This window comes from Pipra filicauda, unplaced genomic scaffold, assembly GCF_003945595.2.
Source record: "Pipra filicauda isolate LSUMZ 115617 unplaced genomic scaffold, ASM394559v2 scaffold24_size8852520_pilon, whole genome shotgun sequence".
Lineage (NCBI taxonomy): Eukaryota > Metazoa > Chordata > Aves > Passeriformes > Pipridae > Pipra > Pipra filicauda.
Genome location: NW_024104365.1, coordinates 3,799,718 through 3,817,900, shown reverse-complemented (window position 1 = coordinate 3,817,900; position 18,183 = coordinate 3,799,718). Strand labels below are relative to the sequence as shown.

The following is an 18,183-nucleotide window of genomic DNA, read 5'->3' as shown; positions in this document are numbered from 1 at the left end:
AAAACATCTCCCGGCATAACTACAGGCACCTAGCTCAGCTTTATGCTGTTCCAGGTCCCTGCAGCCCCCAGCCAGGGGCTGGGAGGGGGCCAGAGGCCCCAAGGGGCTCAGAGCCCCTACCTCGTGGCTCTACAACATGGCCACCTCTCCTACAACCAACAAACTACAACTCTTCTTTTCCGGTCTGGTTGTGATATGTTTACATTTCTGCAGGAGCGTCCATTGGGCAGAATTTCAAAACTTCCAGGGGTTTCCACCCCTTGGGGTCTACCACTTCTCTTAGCCTCTGGGGAGAACAAGGTTCAAACCACTACATTGGTTTTCAAAGTCAAGGACAGGTATTAGACTTAAATAAACATTCTTTCTGTGTTAGACTTATCACAGGTGCAGTTTTCCTTCATGGAGAGCCCTGCCTTTCATAAACTAGTTGCATATTTCCATTCTGCTTGGGGTTTTGGAAATGTTTATATATACTAAGGAATATGGTACCTTCTCAATGAGTGATGAGCAATAATGCATGTATGTTCGATTACAAGGAGCTTCAAGGAAACTGTTGTCTCATTTATGTGGGTTTGCACTTGTAATGCCACAAACCAGTTAGCTTTGAGTTTATTTGCATTTTACTGTGTGAAAGTAACCACATTATTTTAAAGAAATAATACTATTTTTAATATATGCTCATTTTTTTGTCTCATTTGTTCAGTGACAGGCTTATCAGTGGAGTAATATATGCAGCCCGAGTTACTTGCTTTAAACGTGCTTTTCTTCAAAGTGCATGTTTTTTTCACACTTATTTTATTTAGCAAGTGGGAGCTAAATGGGTAAAAATATTTTTTTTTGCCTTTTTTTTTTTCCGTATTTTTGTACTTTCCATTCCTCTACTGGGAATTAAGACAGATCCAGAAATCTGATTCCTATGGGGTGAGTTGGGATACACTACTGCTGTTGCTCCTGTTACTTATCTTGATACAGCCACCTGAGATTGAACCAGATAGTTCCTCAGAGCTCTCTGAAATAGAATGATAAGACATACTTTACTCCCTAAATGCTTCTGTTGTATTTGTTTATTGTGGGTCTCTTTTCTTCTTTGTAAAGTAAAGATATGCTATGCTATCCCTTTCTAATCGGCATTTTTCCCCGAGGTCCCTTTGTTAGAGGAGATTTTGGGTTTCTTGTCTGTTTTTCTTAACTCCCTAAAACGATTGTGAATACACTTTTTTTGGAATTGAGAGGTGTTGTGCTATTGCAAAAGCTGCTTTCAGGTGGAGGTCTGAAGGACACATGTAAGTTCTCCATTCCTGAACAGATACGTAGAATTTTTCAAAAATTTACAAGACATATTTCTGTATGTGTATTTTCACTTTCTGTTGGCAGACATTGAGAATGTGTCTTTTTTTCTGCCTTGTACAGATAGGGACACTGTAGATTGTTTTGGGGGGAATTACCAGCTGTTTTCATTTGTATTCGTACAAAGTGTATTAAATAGCACTCATAAAGTATGATGTCGGTATTTTTTCCAACACTCAAATACAAGAAGGAATTGTGTGGAAGAGAATTGATGTGTATATTTTGCAGAATTTCTTTAGGGTTTTTATAGATATGTGATATAGATATATAGATGTATGTGTGTGTATGTATTTATATGTGTGTTTGTGGTTGACATATACCTAAATAACTGAGCAGTACTTTTTACTTTTTAGCATTTTCATGAAACACTTGGAATCCAACCTGGAGAAGCACATTTATTTCTAAATGGCCTTCCTATTGACTTGGATTTTCATGATCCTTTTAGGTAAGATGGTACATCTTTTTTGAAGATTACAGAATTACTAATAATACTGGAGAAGTTGTGCTCATGGTGATAATCTCATCTGTTGCATTTTGGGGGCCTGGATGTCCTCCAGTAGAGAGAACACTGTTTTACAGTGGTTTTGCTTTGAATATGAACATTGTATAAGTAGCTGAAAACAGCATTTTCTGTTGCGTTCTTCTCTGTTGTCAAGGACAACAAACAGGACTACTTCAAAATTGTTTTTGATGGCCTGCAAAACTGTTAGTAAATCTACTAATTTGTCACAGTCTATAATTATTTATTTTCAGTTTTTAGCTCATAATGTCTTATTTTCTTTTCCATAAAGATTCTTGAACTTTCTTGGGCTTAGTATTTATGCTTGCAATTTTACCTATTTTTTTTGTCAACCAGAGTTTTGAGATGGAGTGACTTGAATCTTTCGTAGTAATTATGTGTTTTTTAATGATAGTGCTAGGTTTCATTTCAACGTATTTTAGAAGAAAGCTTTAGGAATAGAGAAAACTCAAAATGAAGCAGGATAGAAATGAAGGCACTTGTAAAATCTTGCAAACTTTGTTCTACAGTGGAGTACTTCAGGATTTGTTTCCTTCCCAGATTTGAACTTTCAGATTGTAGCAGGTGTTCTAGAGTCCCACTGGGTTTTCTGGGAAACTTTAGAGGTGTGGCTGTGTGTTTCCTCCAGGCTGTTTTCAGGGTTCTGCAGTGATGCAGACTTAGAGCTCATCTGTGTCCCTATCATGTGCTGCCTGCTTCTCTGCCTACTTGCAAAGCTTCCTCTTAGGATACCCCAGCTTGGGTTTCTGCCTCTGCCAGGACAGTAAGAACAGCAAGAAACCTTGTGCTCTGCTGTCCTGCCACGTCTTACTAAAGATGGATAAAATTGCTTCATATACAATAAATGTGAATCAACAAAAGAGTTGTATTATCTCTTGTAGTTCTGTTTTGAAGTAAGTTAAAGATGTACAATTAGGGTGTTATTAACTGATACATTTTTTCAACATTAGTCTGTGGGAGAATATAGAAAGAAAAATATTTCTAAGACTGTTAATATGAGGATTATTTTTAGTATGAAAAATAGTTTTTGTGTCATGACAAGAGTTCTGTGTAGACATGTATTTTATCTTCCTGAAAAAGTATCTTAGAGACTCTTAAAGTGGAAGGAAAAGTGATGCATGGCCTTCATGAACTTGGAATCAAAGAGGAGATCCTGAGTAAATTTATGAGGTTGCATATACATCCTACAGATAACAGTTATGCGCTAGATATTCGTCACTCTTCGATAGTAGTAAGTAATTTTAAAATTATTTATTTAAATATTACATATTTGATAATTCTATGTATTGAATATATAATTCAATATATTTGAGGAGTAATTTTCTCTAGTTTATACCTTGTTAAAATTTTAAGACACAAGATATTTAAAAGAAAAGAAAAATGTATCTGAGAGTAGTTTCACACTTACAGCAATAGAATTTGACTTTACAGCAATTAAGCTAGCCACATAATACTATGTGGTATCATCCTATTATGCAAGACTTCTAAGTGTAGTTTACAGGTATGATAAGTGAATTGTGGACCACATAAATATTTTGTTTCTAACTGACCAATGACTGAGCTTTTTACTCTTTTTCAAAATATATGCAGGTTTCACTATAAAGGTTATATACCAGTGAAAAAGGCACTAAAATAAAATTATTTTTATCTGAAAGAGCCATATTTCACTCTTCTGCTTGCCAAGGCTTACACAGAAAGGACTAGAAGAACCACATATGGATTGGTTATTTTGGTATATCCAAAGTGCTGTTACTGCACGTTAAAGATAAATACTGTATTTGGATTACAAGGTGGTTATGCTGGGTTACCCACATATATGTGATATGTTGTTATGATGTTTGTATTGTGAAAGTAGTTTCCACACTTGAAAAAAATGATTTTATTCACATCCTTATGCACAGTACAAATTGTCCTTTTTCCTTTTCCACCCATTAATAGTTTCATGTGTACTGCGAATAAAAACAGTTTGATTGGAAAAAAAAAGAGATTAATTTTAGAAGCTACTTTCTGTTACTATTTTAAAAAAAAAGGGAAGACATTTTATTCTTTGCAGTCTTTCCATGTGTTTCAAAATATTATTATTTATGCCCACGTATTTTACTCAGTGTTCAGTGTGTGTTTTTTAAGTGACTGCCTTTTTGTTTCAGTGGATTAATAATATAGAACAAGATCACAGCTATAGCACATGGCCTGAAAGCTATCAGGAACTGCTAAGACCCACACTTCCTGGAGTTCTGCAGCAGATTAGACGCAATTTACATAATTTGGTAAGTTTGGAGAACTTAATATTTTTGCATAACGTATCTCTTAATATGTGAACAGACAGTTTATTAAAAAATACACATGCTGGATTTATTGTTAAGATTTGTTTTCTATGTGGATCTGCTAATAATAGTGAAGAGTGCTTTGTCTAGTGAGTCATATGCAGTTATTGTCTGATTTCCAGAAATGGACTTGGGCACAGTTTAGTCAGGAGTTTTTGTGTTCCTTTCCATGTTACACATAGATAATTCACTAATATAGAAGAATTTTTTCATGGTGCACTACTGAGGGAACTGTCCTTGTTTTAGAGATGGCGAACAGAGGTACAAAAAGATTTATGTTTTAAAGGATACCAATTATGAGTGTCTTGTAGCCTAATTTTTCCTCTGCATATAGCATTCTGTATCCCTTAGTGAGTTAAGGAAGCAGCTATTGCTGATTTAAAATATAAAAGGTAATTGTATGAACTATAGAGTCATAAAATGGTTTGGGTTGGAAAGGACCATTAAAGGTTATCTAGCCCAACCCTCCTGCAGTGACCAGTGACATCTTCAACAAGACCAGGTTGCTCAGAACCTCATCCAGTCTGTCCTTTACTAGTTTAAATAGTGGTCCCTCCACAGCTTCTCTGGGCAACCGGTTCCCCTGTGACACCTTTGGTGCCTCACCACCCTCATTTCTGCATATTCAATATAAATCTGCCCTCTTTTAGTTCAAAACTGTTTTCTTGTTCTGTCACTACAGTGTCACTGCTACTGGTATAAAGCCTCTCTCCATTTTTCTTATAAGTTTCCCTCTACTCATAGGAGAGGTTCTCCAGCCCTCTGATTGTTTTTGTGGCCCTCCTTTGGATCTGCTCCAACTGGTCCATGTCTTTCCCATACTGAGGGCCCCAGAGCTGGATACTCCAGGTGGGGTCTCACCAGAGTGGAGCAGAGGGGCAGAATCACCTCCTTTGACCTACTGGTCATGTTTCTTTTGATGCAGCCCAGGATAAAATTCACTTTCTGGGCTGCAAGCACACACTGCCAGCTCATGTCTAGCCTCTCATCCACCAGCACCTCTAAATCTTTCTCTGCAAGGCTGTTGTCAATACCTTCATCCCTCGGCCTGCATTGTAAACTGGGAGTTGCCTCAACCCAGGTGCAGCACTTGGCCTTGCTGAACCTCTGGAGATTGCCATGGACACACTTCTTGAGCTTGTTCAGGTCCCTGTGGATGGCATATCCTTCAGTGGTGTCAATTGCACCACTCAGCTTGGTGTCATCTGCAAATTTGCTGAGGGTGCTCTCAATCCCTTGGTCTGTGTCACTAATGAAGATATTGAGTAACATTGGTCACAATACAGACCAGATATTGAGCTGGATGCAACCATCCCACCAATTTCTTACCCTCTGATTAGGCCATCCATCAGCTCCATCTCTCTCCAATTTAAAGAGCAGGATGTTGTGGGGAACCATGTCAAAGGCCTTACAGAAACCCAGATTGATGAAATCTGTAACACTTTGCTTGTCCATTGATGCAGTTGTTTAAAGTGACACTAAGTTCAGTATATAAAAAGACAGTGAAATTACAAGCAATGTGTAATAAAAAATGTATGTTTCTACGAAGCATACATAGAAACAAAAATAAATATTGGCTTAAAACTTAAATTAAAAGATAGGGCTTTGAGAAAGAATTCTTCCTTTCTGTTCACATATTTTTGTAGTCACTTTCACTTCTAATGAAGCATAAGATGTGTGTAATATGAAGTAGATTGCATTATTTATTCAAAGTTAAATTTGTTAAATATAACAACTGTATTATAGAAGTCTACAACATATCATTTAACTATAATCTGAGGGGGAGAGCAATCAAAATTTTGCAAGTTATTCTGCTGCATTTCATCCGCTTTAGCAAATATGATAAATTCTAAGGGGAATTTGCAGTGCAAAGCTGAATAAATAAGGTACAGATGTCATAATTAAATCTACATAAGGATAATCTATCTATGCAGATACATCCCACTTTTAGATTCAATGCATGCCTGAAAGATCTAATTTTATATTCTAAGCTACACTAAGAGAGACTACAAAAATATATGAGACAGAAAGGAAGAATTCTTTCCCAGAACTCTATCTTTTAACTAAAGTTTTAAGCCAATATATTCCATTTATTTATTTTTGTTTGGTTTTCACAACAGAGAGTCAGTTAAAAGAACTAACATAAAAATAGTCACTATATCCTTTTTAAAATAAATATAAAGTTCATTAATATAAACAAAGTAATGGCACAGAGTCTTTCAAATGAGAAAACAGTATCACTTGGTTTGAAGTTCAATAAATGGTTAAATCCTGTTTTCAGCTTTTGATCCAAATTCATTAGTTCTGAAGTTACTTTAATTTATGCTTTTAATGTTTTCTTACAATGAGTGCTCTAAAAAATTGAAAACAGTTGAGGCGTACAACTCCTTTGGAAATTAATGTTCTTATCTTGGATTTTATGTCTGAAAAAAAATAAAAGCAGACATTAAGAATAAATGTTGGCTGCATTATATGTTTTCTCTTCTTAGGTACTTTTTGTTGATCCTGTCCAAGAAGATACAGGTGATTACATGAAAGTGGCAGAGTTATTCTACCATTATAATGTACCACTTAGGTAAGGAAAACTGAAAATCTTGAGGAAGAGTCTTTAAATAAGGTTGCTTTCCATTTTTTCTTCTTCGTCTTCTGTTTTGCTAGACAAAGATGTGAATTCAAATGAAGTCCAATTCAACCACGTTCTAATAAGACACATTGGTTACCCACTTGTGTCAAGCTTACTCAGGTATTAAGTCTTCTTAAGCAAATGGATTGCAAGGGATAACGTACTTGACTGTGTGTAAAATGAACTGCAAAAGTCTGATAAAAATTTGTTTTGTCAAATAGTCCCACTGCATGCCCTTGTGAAGCTGCATCGTAATCAAAATATGCTGTAAGTAAAACATATTTTGAGAGAATTTTTTTAATTCAATTATTTCAGTTGAGGTTGTTTTACTTAACTTTGGTTTTATATAAAAACTTTTAAGACTAAAGCAAGATTGTCCTCATCAAGTTTTGAATTTCTAAAAATTAGCTGTCTGGGTCTGAACTAGTTAGCATTTGAGATAAAGACACTTTTAGGGAACAGTCTGGTTAATCTGAGATGCCTACTTTTAAGAAAAAATGAATTGTTTCATTTTATGAAAAATGAAACTGTTTATTTCCACAGCTTACAAATGAAGGGTATCCAAGGTTTAGCAAGATGAATTCCATGTTCAATATTTAAAATCTTCTTGTGAAATGTTTTTTGTTTCCTCAATAAATTACATGGTTTTCCTTTTTCTTTAAAATTTTACTATCTCTGATAATTGGTTTGTTTTTCTTAATGTTTTATTTTTCAATTACAAAAACATAATGCAGGACAGATATTAGTTACATGTGCATTTTGTCACTACCTGGGAGACAATACTCCTTCAGTCCTTGAGGAGAATATAGCCTAGAACATGATTTGCCTTTTGTGATACATACCAGCATAAGAGTAGCTAAACTGGGTCAGGATAAAGATCTATTTTGGTCAGTCTGTCTACAAGAAGCCACAAGGAATTGTCTTGGTATGATAAAAAGCATAGTGGAACCAGGTTCTTTACCTGAGTATTTTCCTGGCATTCATGCATTTGGAGATCAAAGAATTCTTAGGATACTTAGGATACTTAGCTATCCTCAATGGGTTTCTGTTCCACAAACTTTTCTGGTTTTCCCTCAAATTCCTGTAAAGTTTTAGCACCCCCAGTATCCTTTTCCAGGTATTTTCACAGTTGAACTATGTGATGAAAAACTGCTTTATTTGTTTTGAGCCTGAGTTTTAGTAGCTTCATTTACTGTCTCTGTGCTCTTATAAATAGGAACCTAAGCAGTCTATCCCTCTCTCTCTTGATTTTATAGGTGTCATGATTTTATAAAGCTCTGCTGTGTTCAACTGCACTCATTTCATTCCCTAGGTTACAAGTTATTCTTTTCCTGAAAGCTGTTCCAAAGTTTGTTTTATTTTCTGAGTTGTCTCTCTCCAGACTTTCTTAGTGTTAATATGTCTTCTCTGAGATGAGAGCAACAGCCATGTACACAGTATTCAAGATGTAGACAAGTCATGGGGTCTATCTTGTCATATGATATTTAGTTTTGCTGACTGTTCCTATGGCATCCAGGTGACATAAGTCTTTGAGAAAAGTTATTTGCAATAGTGAGATGTAAAAAATGGGAGAAGCAATTAGTTGTAGAACATGTTGCATCTTTATGCATTGATTATTATTTGTATCTTTTTAGAAAACTTGCTGTATTTCTTAATCCCTCTGTCCTGTGATCTGATACACACCTGATTGTCCTGAACACCTGTTTAAATGATTTTATACTGATAAGACAGATTTCATTTTAATAGCCTTAAGATATCTAATGTGAAGTGGCTATCTAAGTGAAAAGCTGACTTCCTAAATCAACCTACTGATTGTAAATATGAAGGTCCACTGAAGCATGGGCCCAGCCTTGCAGATGGTCGTGTCGTTGTAGTAGCTCTCATGTATCAAGGGACCAGTAGGTGCCTCATGTTCTTGTAGCAGCTATGACAGAGCTGTACGCTTCGTGGAAATACTTGCAAGATGCACGGTGTTTTGTATCGCAGGAGCCAGATTTGGGTCTCTGATAGTTCTTTAGAAAGACTGTAATTCTCTTGTTTTGCCTTGCAATTTGCCTCTTTTCTATAGTTGGCATAAATTTTGATCTTTCAGCCAACTGCTGCATATGGGACATTATCCAGTGCTGTCATATGTGTGGTCAGGAAGAGGCAGCAGCTTATACAGCTGTAGTTCATAGATGGCTGTGGTTGTGTAAGCCATTTTACACATTATTAGATGGTTTTGGTTGCAGGTTGGCAGCCAGAGACATCTCTACCTGTAGGTTGGCTATAAAGTAAATGTAGAGGAGAAAAAAATTGAATCGCTGCTTCCGTAGAGATTTCTCATGGAACAGCCTTTTGGTGGCCTGTTAGGTTTGTTTTGGGACAAGTGACAGCTAAAGGCAGAGGATTTTGCTGCAGGTCTAGTATGTATAGCATTAACTGTAGATGCTCAGGATGATTCAAGGATGTGTTCTGGAAAACTACATGCTGCCCCAGAGTGCAGTGAAGTATGTGCATAAAATCTCTATTTCTGATTCATAAAAGTATCTGGGTTTTACCATCTTCTTCCTCATGGCTCTCTCCCATTGCACAAGCAGGTTTCACGTTAAAATGCTGGTGTTGCACTTCTAAGAAAATTTATTGATAGCAGAGAGTGGAAGGCTTGGAAATGTTTAGAAGGGTTCTGATGGCTTTGGACTCACAAAATTCTGGATGACTGGCAGAATCCATCTTCCTAGTCTTCATCTTTTAATGCAAACAACTGTGTTCATGAATAGGCATATATTTTTTTCTCTTCAGAATCCATAAGTTCTAGCCATGGACATAGATGTGCTCTGTCACTTGGGACTCAGCAGAAGGATTTTTCGTGTCCTTTTCCTGTATCATGTATGATGTGGAATGGACTGTAATGATCAGAATTCCTTTCCAATAGTGTAGTAGAGACCAGAAGGATCCTTATTTGTTCTTGGCAGGGAATATAACTTCAAATATCTTCAGTTTTCTCTCTCCTGGGTGTTTAGTTTGGGAAAGACTTTGTGCTTTAGTCATTATGCCACTATTTGCAGTCTGTTTGACCAGATTGTCTCATTGCTCAAAGTCTTTGTTCCCCTGAGAAACAAGATCTTTACATCAGTGTCTTGGACTTTTAGGCTTTCTAGATGTTGTGGTTTTACCCCAGCCTGCAGTTAAAGCCCTCAGAGCTGCTGAGTCACTGCTCCTTGGTGAAATGGGGTAGAGAACTGGAAGAGTAAAAGTGAGAGAACATGTGGGTTGAGATAAAGACTAATAGGTAAAGCAAAACCCATGCACACGAACAAAGCAAAACAAGGAATTCATTCACCACTTCCCTTGGGCAGGCAGGTATTCAACCATCTCTAGGTAAAGGGTTTTCATCACTAAGTGTTGGGCAGATTACTTAAATGCAAACATCTTATTCTTCTGTTTTGGTATTAGAATGTGTGTGAAACAGATATTAAGATGTATGATCTCTTTTTGCTTGTTTATAGAATTGGAATTGTTTTCATTTTAAATACAAAAGAAGAAATTGATGGAAATGAAGATGCTGGAATAGCTCTTTGGAGAAGTTTTAGTTACATTGCGGAGGAATATGACACCTTTCAGGCCTTTACCTCAATAATTAAGGTTAGTTCTTTCACAAGAAATCACCTTTTTTTTTATTTTTTATTAAAATTTATTAATTTTTAATATAATTAGGATCTTGCTACCTCGTGATAACATGAGATGTATGCTTTTACTTTATATGGAAATGTTAGAAACGTGTGTAGCATTAATATTCTATTATTTGCAGAAATACTTTCCTTCCTCAGAAACCAACTTGCTCTTTTCATTTTACCTATCAACAGGCTGTCTTCAATAATATAAAAAATTAGATACATGCCTTGCAGCTTTTAGTATTTTCTTATGAAATATTATTCTCTATTATTTGTGTTAATGCAATGGCCCTGTCTTTGTGTTCTGTATCTTCTGGAGTACAGGGATTTTAATGTCACTTTGGTAGTCCTGTCAGCTTTGAAAAACCCTTTGTTTTTCTCCAATGTAGAAGGTGAAACAGAGTAAAATAATTTCTTTTTTTTTTTTTGATAATGCTTGAGCTGTTCATGAATGTACAAAACATAGAGACGCTCCAGGCTTGCAGCTTAATGCTTGACACAGGCTTTCTTTGTGAGAGAATGCAGGTTCTTGTAAAGACAGGAGTTTCAGAGGTGAGAGATGAATGGAGGAAAATAAAGTGAGCAGTCCATGTAAAGGCTCTGCAGGTAAAAATTACATCAGAGAATATGGTATTAATGCATAACATTTTTACTTACATTTCTTTTCTCTTTTTCTGTTTAGTGGTTAGAAACTGATGTCATGGATAAACTTAGAGAGCTTAAGATGAAAGAAATTAAAGTAACTAGGATTACCTTGGAAGAGAAATCCACAGATGTTAGGGAGCTGACATGCATGGGTGACAATTATCCCTGACCAGAATCACAAAATATAATTTACAGTGTGCTTTTTAAAATGTTGTGTTCCTCTCTTTACTTTGTTTCATAATATAAAAAGGAGAGAATGATAAATATAATTAAAAGATTGCAAAAATATAATCAATAAAATACAAGTTTGAGATACTCAGATCTATAGAGGAAAATGTATTGTTCCTCATTTGAAAAGAAGTGGATTGAATATTTTTCACTTCAAATTTCTATTGTATGTTTAATGAAAGTAATAAAATATTATTCTATGAAATAAAATAACATTTCTAAGGAAAAATTATTACTGTAGGAAAAAGTATCACTGACTAATTTAGGCTTGGATTAATCCCATATAGATTCAAGTAACTACCCATGATTAGGTAGTTTATTGAAAGAACTTAGATTGCTTCTCTAATTAGTGGAGAGAAATAACCTTTCACATTCAGCTCACATAAGTGTATTTCCTTTGCCACTTCAGATTTAGACTAAAGGTATAATAATACATTAATCAGAACAGTGCTCTGATGTAAAATTGTGCATATGAGCAATGGTGATAATTACTAAAGCAATATAAAAACTTCAATACAGCAATATAAAATTATATTGACACAAAATTTGCTAGAGCATTATAAAAAATTATTGTTTATATACTTTTATTAATTTTATCGAGTTATGTTTGACAATTCACCACATTTTTTTAATTTCCTTCTGTTATAATTTTTACAGATGTACCATGAAGTGAGAGATGGAAGTGTTCTAACAGTAGATGATGTGAAAGATGTCCTTAGAAGTGAATACCCCAATGCTGATGTTCAGAGTATACTAGGTGTTCATTCTGAACATGATGAAGGGAGGAAGGTATGTTGAGAGCCAAGTGGTAAGAAATACTGCAGTGTACAACTTAATGCATTTGCTAAGCTGAAGGATTGCTAAATGTTTAAGTAGATACAGCACCTTTGAGTCATTTTCTTCAGCTACCATTCAGTCATTAATTGAAATGCTGCAGGGGTTTCTGCATTACTACTCTCACTATGAAAATTTACTCTTGCCTGCTGCATTCAGGAGCACAAGTATTTTTTTTTTAGTAGTCATGTCAAGGGGTCTCTCTCATGCTGTAGAAATTATATGTGTCTGGGTGAAGAGCTGAAACCTGTCTTCTAGGTGGATCATTGTTTTCTTTAATTCTGCCTTCTGGTTATAATATCCTTTGGGAAAGACAGCTATGGATTTTTATTTAAAGGCTGTAGAGAAGACATTTTTATCTGTAATTGAGTAGACAGTTTTCTGCTAAAACATACATAAAATACCTTTTTCTTCTGTGTGTCTTCAGCCATGCTGTTCATACAGTCTTGTGTTTTTGACTCCATTTAATTTATTTCCTTTTAAAATTTGTTATCTAATGTGTATTATATTTCTTTAAAAAGATGTATTGGGGCAGCCAGAAAAAAGGGTGCACGCTGTTTATTCCTCACTGGAATGAAGTCTAGAGGCTTTGTGTGGCAGGGCAGTTTGAATCTGTCCTGGAAACAGGTGGGTACAGTTAGGAGAAGAAGGTCTCCCACAGAGAATATTAAAGAAAGAAAGAATGGTCAGCCACCAGGAAGAAGTCCCCTGTACAAGTGGGGACAGTGAGACTGTGATGAAGACCAGGGAAGAGACAGTGGGATGACAGAAAGATGAACACATAGATATTGCAAGAAAACATGAAACGATGCAGAATATAAGAAGGGAGAGTTGCTTACAATACATCTTTATTTCTCTTTGTCTCACTGAATTTTCTAACTTTGAGGAAAAATCAGCTTGTTCTTATTTCTTATCAAATAAGACTTCACTTATGAACGTAAAAGCCTTTTGAGTTTTTTTTAGGGTACTTTCTTTGGGAAAAGAAAACTTTGTCTCAAGGTTTTTCTCTAATGTTGTTGCTTAATTTTTTTTTCCGAAGAATGTTAAGCAAAATAAAAGAATATTTCTCAGCAAGTTTAAAACACCATCTACAGAGCTATGATTTCTTTTGTCATTCTGTTTGAGAAATGAGTCCCATCTGTTCCTCTGTGCTTTCCAAATGCTTCTTGTTTTCTCCCTGCTACTCATGAGAAGGTGTGACAGTGAAGAGTGCGTGGAGATTAGAGTTCATCCTCTCTTGATATTAGTTTTCATTTTTTGCAACAGTCAGCTACAGACTGTTTAATCCTGTGATATTTCTGATGTGATCAGGCAGGAGCAACCTTTTATAAAAGGAGTGGCCTGGGCCCATTGCCTCAAGTGCTGTTTAATGGCGTGCCCTTTAATAGAGACGAGATGGATGTTGAAGAGTTAGAGACAGTTATTCTTCAGAGGATTATTGATGCCACCAAGTTCTTCCAGCGGGCAGTGTTCATGGTATGTTCAACATTCCTGAATGAAGGCAAGATGAAATATTTGGCAGTAAATTGTTTGAGTCATGTTTATCTATTAAGTTTTTTATAATGAGATGACTTGGAATTAATAATAGCACACCTGCAGTTACATTGTTACATTAATTTGTGGTCATGGTTTTGAAACAGTACATTTAAATTATTCAAGACTGGAGGATCAACTGAGCATATCCAGAAACTGAGACTATACTGCAGTTGTTCATTGAAAAATGTGCATCTGATATTTTGAAATACTATCTGTCTGATATAATTTATGTGGTTTTGACTTGACGTAGTCCATAATTTGGTGTATATAGAAGCTTTAAGCTCAGTTGAAAGACTGTACAAATACTTGATCTTTGTCTTGAAACTATAAAAGTACAGATTTAATTTTTTTTCTCTTACTGCAGGGTTTGCTAAATGATCACATGAATGCAATAGATTTTCTTATGGACCAGAACAACATAGTTTCCCGTATAAACCCCACTATTCTTGGAGCAGAAAGAAGATACATACCTTTCAGACCCACATCTGGTAACTACTTTTCTCAGATTGGCTGTTGTTATGATTTTTCTTTTTTTTTTTAATGTTTAACATGTTGCATTTTACATTTTGCAGTTCCATTTGATGTGGAAGACTTCTCTACTTTCTCCTTTTTGGACTCGCAAGATAAAAGTGCTGTAATTTCAGACAACATGAAGTATTTAACAAAAAAGGGTATATTAGTTTCCTGTATGGGTTATCTGTCTATCTGTATATGGGTATTACATTGTTAAATTGTTGAAGTTTGCCAGTAAAATATCCTGAATAAGTCAGTATCCCAAGGATCGCATGTAAACAACTACATTTTCTAATATCCTAGTACCTTCCTTAAGGAGCCAGATCACATCCTAATATTATAAGCAAAAATTATAATTAACAGGATAGTTATTTTCAAATTTGTAGTTTTGAAATGGGATGGATGTGGTGGCTAGTTGTTTTTTGTTTCACAAACATAAAGTTTAAAAGCTTTGCAAGACTTTTCAGCTTTGGAAACAGACGCGGTTTTCAAACTAATACGATTTTACTTGAGAATGTTAGAGGATATTCAGTTTTCCAGTGACTCTTAGCTGCACCATTATCAAATGCAGAATATATAGTCTTTGTAATATCTATACCAAAATTAGGCATATCTGTAATTTCAGGAATAATTGATTATATATCTTATTTATTAGCATAAGTATCTTCTTATTTTTCGCCTAGTTAGATGGTTTAATTTTGCTATATGAAGCTTTGTCTTTTTGTAGAAAAGAAATGAAATATATTCTGATAAGCTCTGTCAGGGGAAATTTAGGCTGGATATTAGGAAGAAATTTTTTACGGAGAGAATAATCAGGCATTGGAATGGGCTGCCCAAGGAGGTGGTGGATTTGCCATCCATGGAGGTTTTAAGATGAGACTGGATGTGGCACTTAGTGCCGTGGTCTAGTAACCACGGCGGTGTTGGATCAAGGACTGGACTGGATGATCTCGGAGGTCTTTTCCAACCCTGTTGATTCTATGATTCTATGATATTATCACTCATTTATACATTTTATATTTATTAAAACTCAATTTTTTTGTACATTTGAACTATTTTTTAATGTAAACATTCTTATTGCATATACAAGTACATTCCCTTGGAGTTAGAGGAAATTACAACAGAGGGGGCATATTTCTGCATGGAATTTTACCTTATTTACTTCTAGGAGGGAACAGTTAACAATTGCTCTTAACCAGTCCATCAAGAGACAGAATAACCATGTTAACAAAGTGCTGTTCTTTCAGTGATTTTTATGTAATATTTACAGAGTTTCTACTTATTCCATTATCAGAAGTAAATGCCAAATACTTAAATTTCTTCAGAATACAATTATTTAGCTCTATTTGATTCTGTGTCTTCAGCCATAGGGACATCCCAGCTAGCTGTCAAATGACTGACTTTCAATTTTAGGCTTATTTGTAAGATTGAGATCTCTTGTGTAAAGCCCATAACCTTTAAGCTGGAATCTATATTTCATATCTTTGTCCCCAGTATGTTTCTCTAGACCACAGCAAGAGTTAATAATAACCTCTTCCTAGAATCTCACCAGAACCTTTGAAAATTTCTGTCTATATGTATTACCTTTTAGGGGATATATGATAGACCTGGGTAGACTGATATTCTTCTACAGATAATTTTGCAGAATTTTTCACATACCGTTCCTGTTCTATGACAAGTAAAGAACAGGAGACTGCAGAGCAGGAAAACAGGAAATTTTCTGCAAAAACACTTACACAGTAGTTTACTTTCTTTGAATTGTATTTATTATTATTCTCATTTGTGTCCAGAAGTTTTTTTCCAGCATTTAGTTGAAGGACTCTGCTGCCAGAGAAAGTGGTTGGCCTAGTTTATGCATTCTTGTAACTACCTAATTCTTCTCATTTCTGGCTATATGAGCAGCCTCCATCCAATGTTCAGAAGTAACCTCTGGTAAAGCAGATCTTGTTAATTGGAGCTATCTTATTATTTAGGGCCCTTTTGTTTCAGTGCTGCAACAATGGCTTGGCTCTTTTAGTGACTTTGTCCTATTAACATGGTAAATTACCTCCTAAGAATCTTATTTCAATTCAGTGAACAAAAGATTCTGATGTGGCAAAGATTAGTCTTGCAATTGAAGTCAGCAGTCAAACATACACATAAATTTTGAAATCTCAAACAGAATTAATTCATTATTCATTAGTTGTGAGAAGATTCTCCAGAAAGTAATGCAGGATTATCTTTAATTTTCAGATGAAGACGCAGTATATGCTGTTACTATCTGGATTATTGCTGATTTTGATAAGCCATCTGGTAGACGACTGCTTTCTAATGCCTTGAAAAGCCTGGTGAGTTTCTAGCAGGTTTTATGAAATTAATTATTATGAATATGTTCTTAACAACGCTCTGCACATTCAGTAATTATACTGCTACATAAAGGTGTAACAACATTTTTTTTGTGGGTCAGGTGCATACTTAAAAGACTGTGCTTTTGTTTTGCCCAACTCCCCCCCAGAAATGATCGCTTGGTTGGTTCTTGGGTCATGACACAGGAGAGAAACTGTGACACTGTGTACTAAAAGGGTGAATGTCTTCCCAGTTACAGACTTTCTCCCGTCACGTAGCCTAGCATGTGACCTGGGCCAAGGAATTTAGCATACTGCCTGTTGATGTGAGCCATTATGCAGTGTTCTCCTGTTAATATGGCATAACTGTGGTCATGAAGCAACCATTTTTTCATGTACTGTTTGTGTGCTTCAAAGACAGATTAATTTTTGTGTGTGTGTTTTTAATGTTAGGAGGATCATCCACATTCATGAGTTTGCTTTTATTTTAAGTTCTTCTGTATTAATAATAGGATTTAAAGTATAAAATACAAATATGTAAATATACTTTATAAAGTATAAATGTCTCATGTGAATATAAATGATGAAAAACTCTCAGTTTGGGTCAGTTTAGGAGAGTGCTTAAACTGAAATTGGGAAAGCATCTACATTTTCCAATCAGGAATGAAATAGGAACCACCCTAAGGGAATTAGAAGATTGATATCTTGCAGAGAGCATGTGATAACAAGTATGTATTAGAGAGAGGCTTTAAAAAACGTAAAGAGGAATATTCAGTACAAGTCCTTGTTACAGAAAAACATTTAATTTCTCTGGCTGCTTGATCAGTGACCCAAGCTTGACATGTCTTCTGTCTGTAGTTTCGTTTTCTGCCCACCACTTCAGCAGAGGAAAAATTCCATATTCCCAGCTAAGAGGTGAGAAATGCCTAGGCAAGTCCCCATGTGTTAGTAAGGAGAATCTAGGAAAAAAAACTATTAGAAAAAACCATTCTGAATAAGGTTGGTCAAATCTTCAATGCAACAGCAGTTTAATTGGTTGTCTTCATTCTAATTCATAGATTGATTCACATAAACCTCCTGTACTGCTTAGTCTAGTGACTTTCAAGTGTCATGACAAAAACCAGAACCAATATTTTTCTTAAGTCCACTGATTTGTATGGAGGTTCTCCTTTCTAGTCCCTTTTGTCTGTCAAATCAGGGTCTAGTAGAATTTCTGATAGTTGCAGAATTGGCACAAACACCTCTTGCTCATGACTTGCCATCAGCATTTGAAGAAAACGTGCAAGAATCTGGGCGGGCAAGTGGCTGAAGGAAATTCACTTTTAACTATTCCAACTAATATATACTGTTTTGAAAACTACAAATATATTTTTACTTAATTTGAAAAAAAAGCTAGAGATGTCTTAGCTGGAAGAGACCTTTAGAGTTCATCCAGTTCAGCCTCCCACTCAGAGTGGGATTATTGCCTTTATTAGATCAGGTCAACTGTAGGTGTGTCTGAAGGATTCCTGGAAATCTCCAAGGAGGCAACTCTGTCCCCTCCCTTTAGAATTTGCTCTGGTGTTGCACTGCCTTCCTAGTACAGTTTTTTCTGCCAGGCCAAAATTTGTGACCATTAACCCTTGTTATACTCTGC

General features: G+C 35.6%; 1 protein-coding gene across 1 annotated transcript in view; it reads left to right on the top strand.

Moving 5' to 3' along the window:
- The window catches only part of UGGT2 (UDP-glucose glycoprotein glucosyltransferase 2), an 85,989-nt gene that overhangs the window by 32,943 nt on the left and 34,863 nt on the right, over window positions 1–18,183 (top strand). The window contains exons 11-20 of the mRNA XM_039381947.1: window positions 1,701–1,792; window positions 2,948–3,098; window positions 4,015–4,134; window positions 6,681–6,766; window positions 10,303–10,438; window positions 11,998–12,129; window positions 13,486–13,650; window positions 14,075–14,198; window positions 14,283–14,381; window positions 16,456–16,550. Of these exons, the coding sequence (XP_039237881.1) occupies window positions 1,701–1,792; window positions 2,948–3,098; window positions 4,015–4,134; window positions 6,681–6,766; window positions 10,303–10,438; window positions 11,998–12,129; window positions 13,486–13,650; window positions 14,075–14,198; window positions 14,283–14,381; window positions 16,456–16,550 (1,200 nt within the window). The remainder of the gene's footprint in view (window positions 1–1,700; window positions 1,793–2,947; window positions 3,099–4,014; window positions 4,135–6,680; window positions 6,767–10,302; window positions 10,439–11,997; window positions 12,130–13,485; window positions 13,651–14,074; window positions 14,199–14,282; window positions 14,382–16,455; window positions 16,551–18,183) is intronic.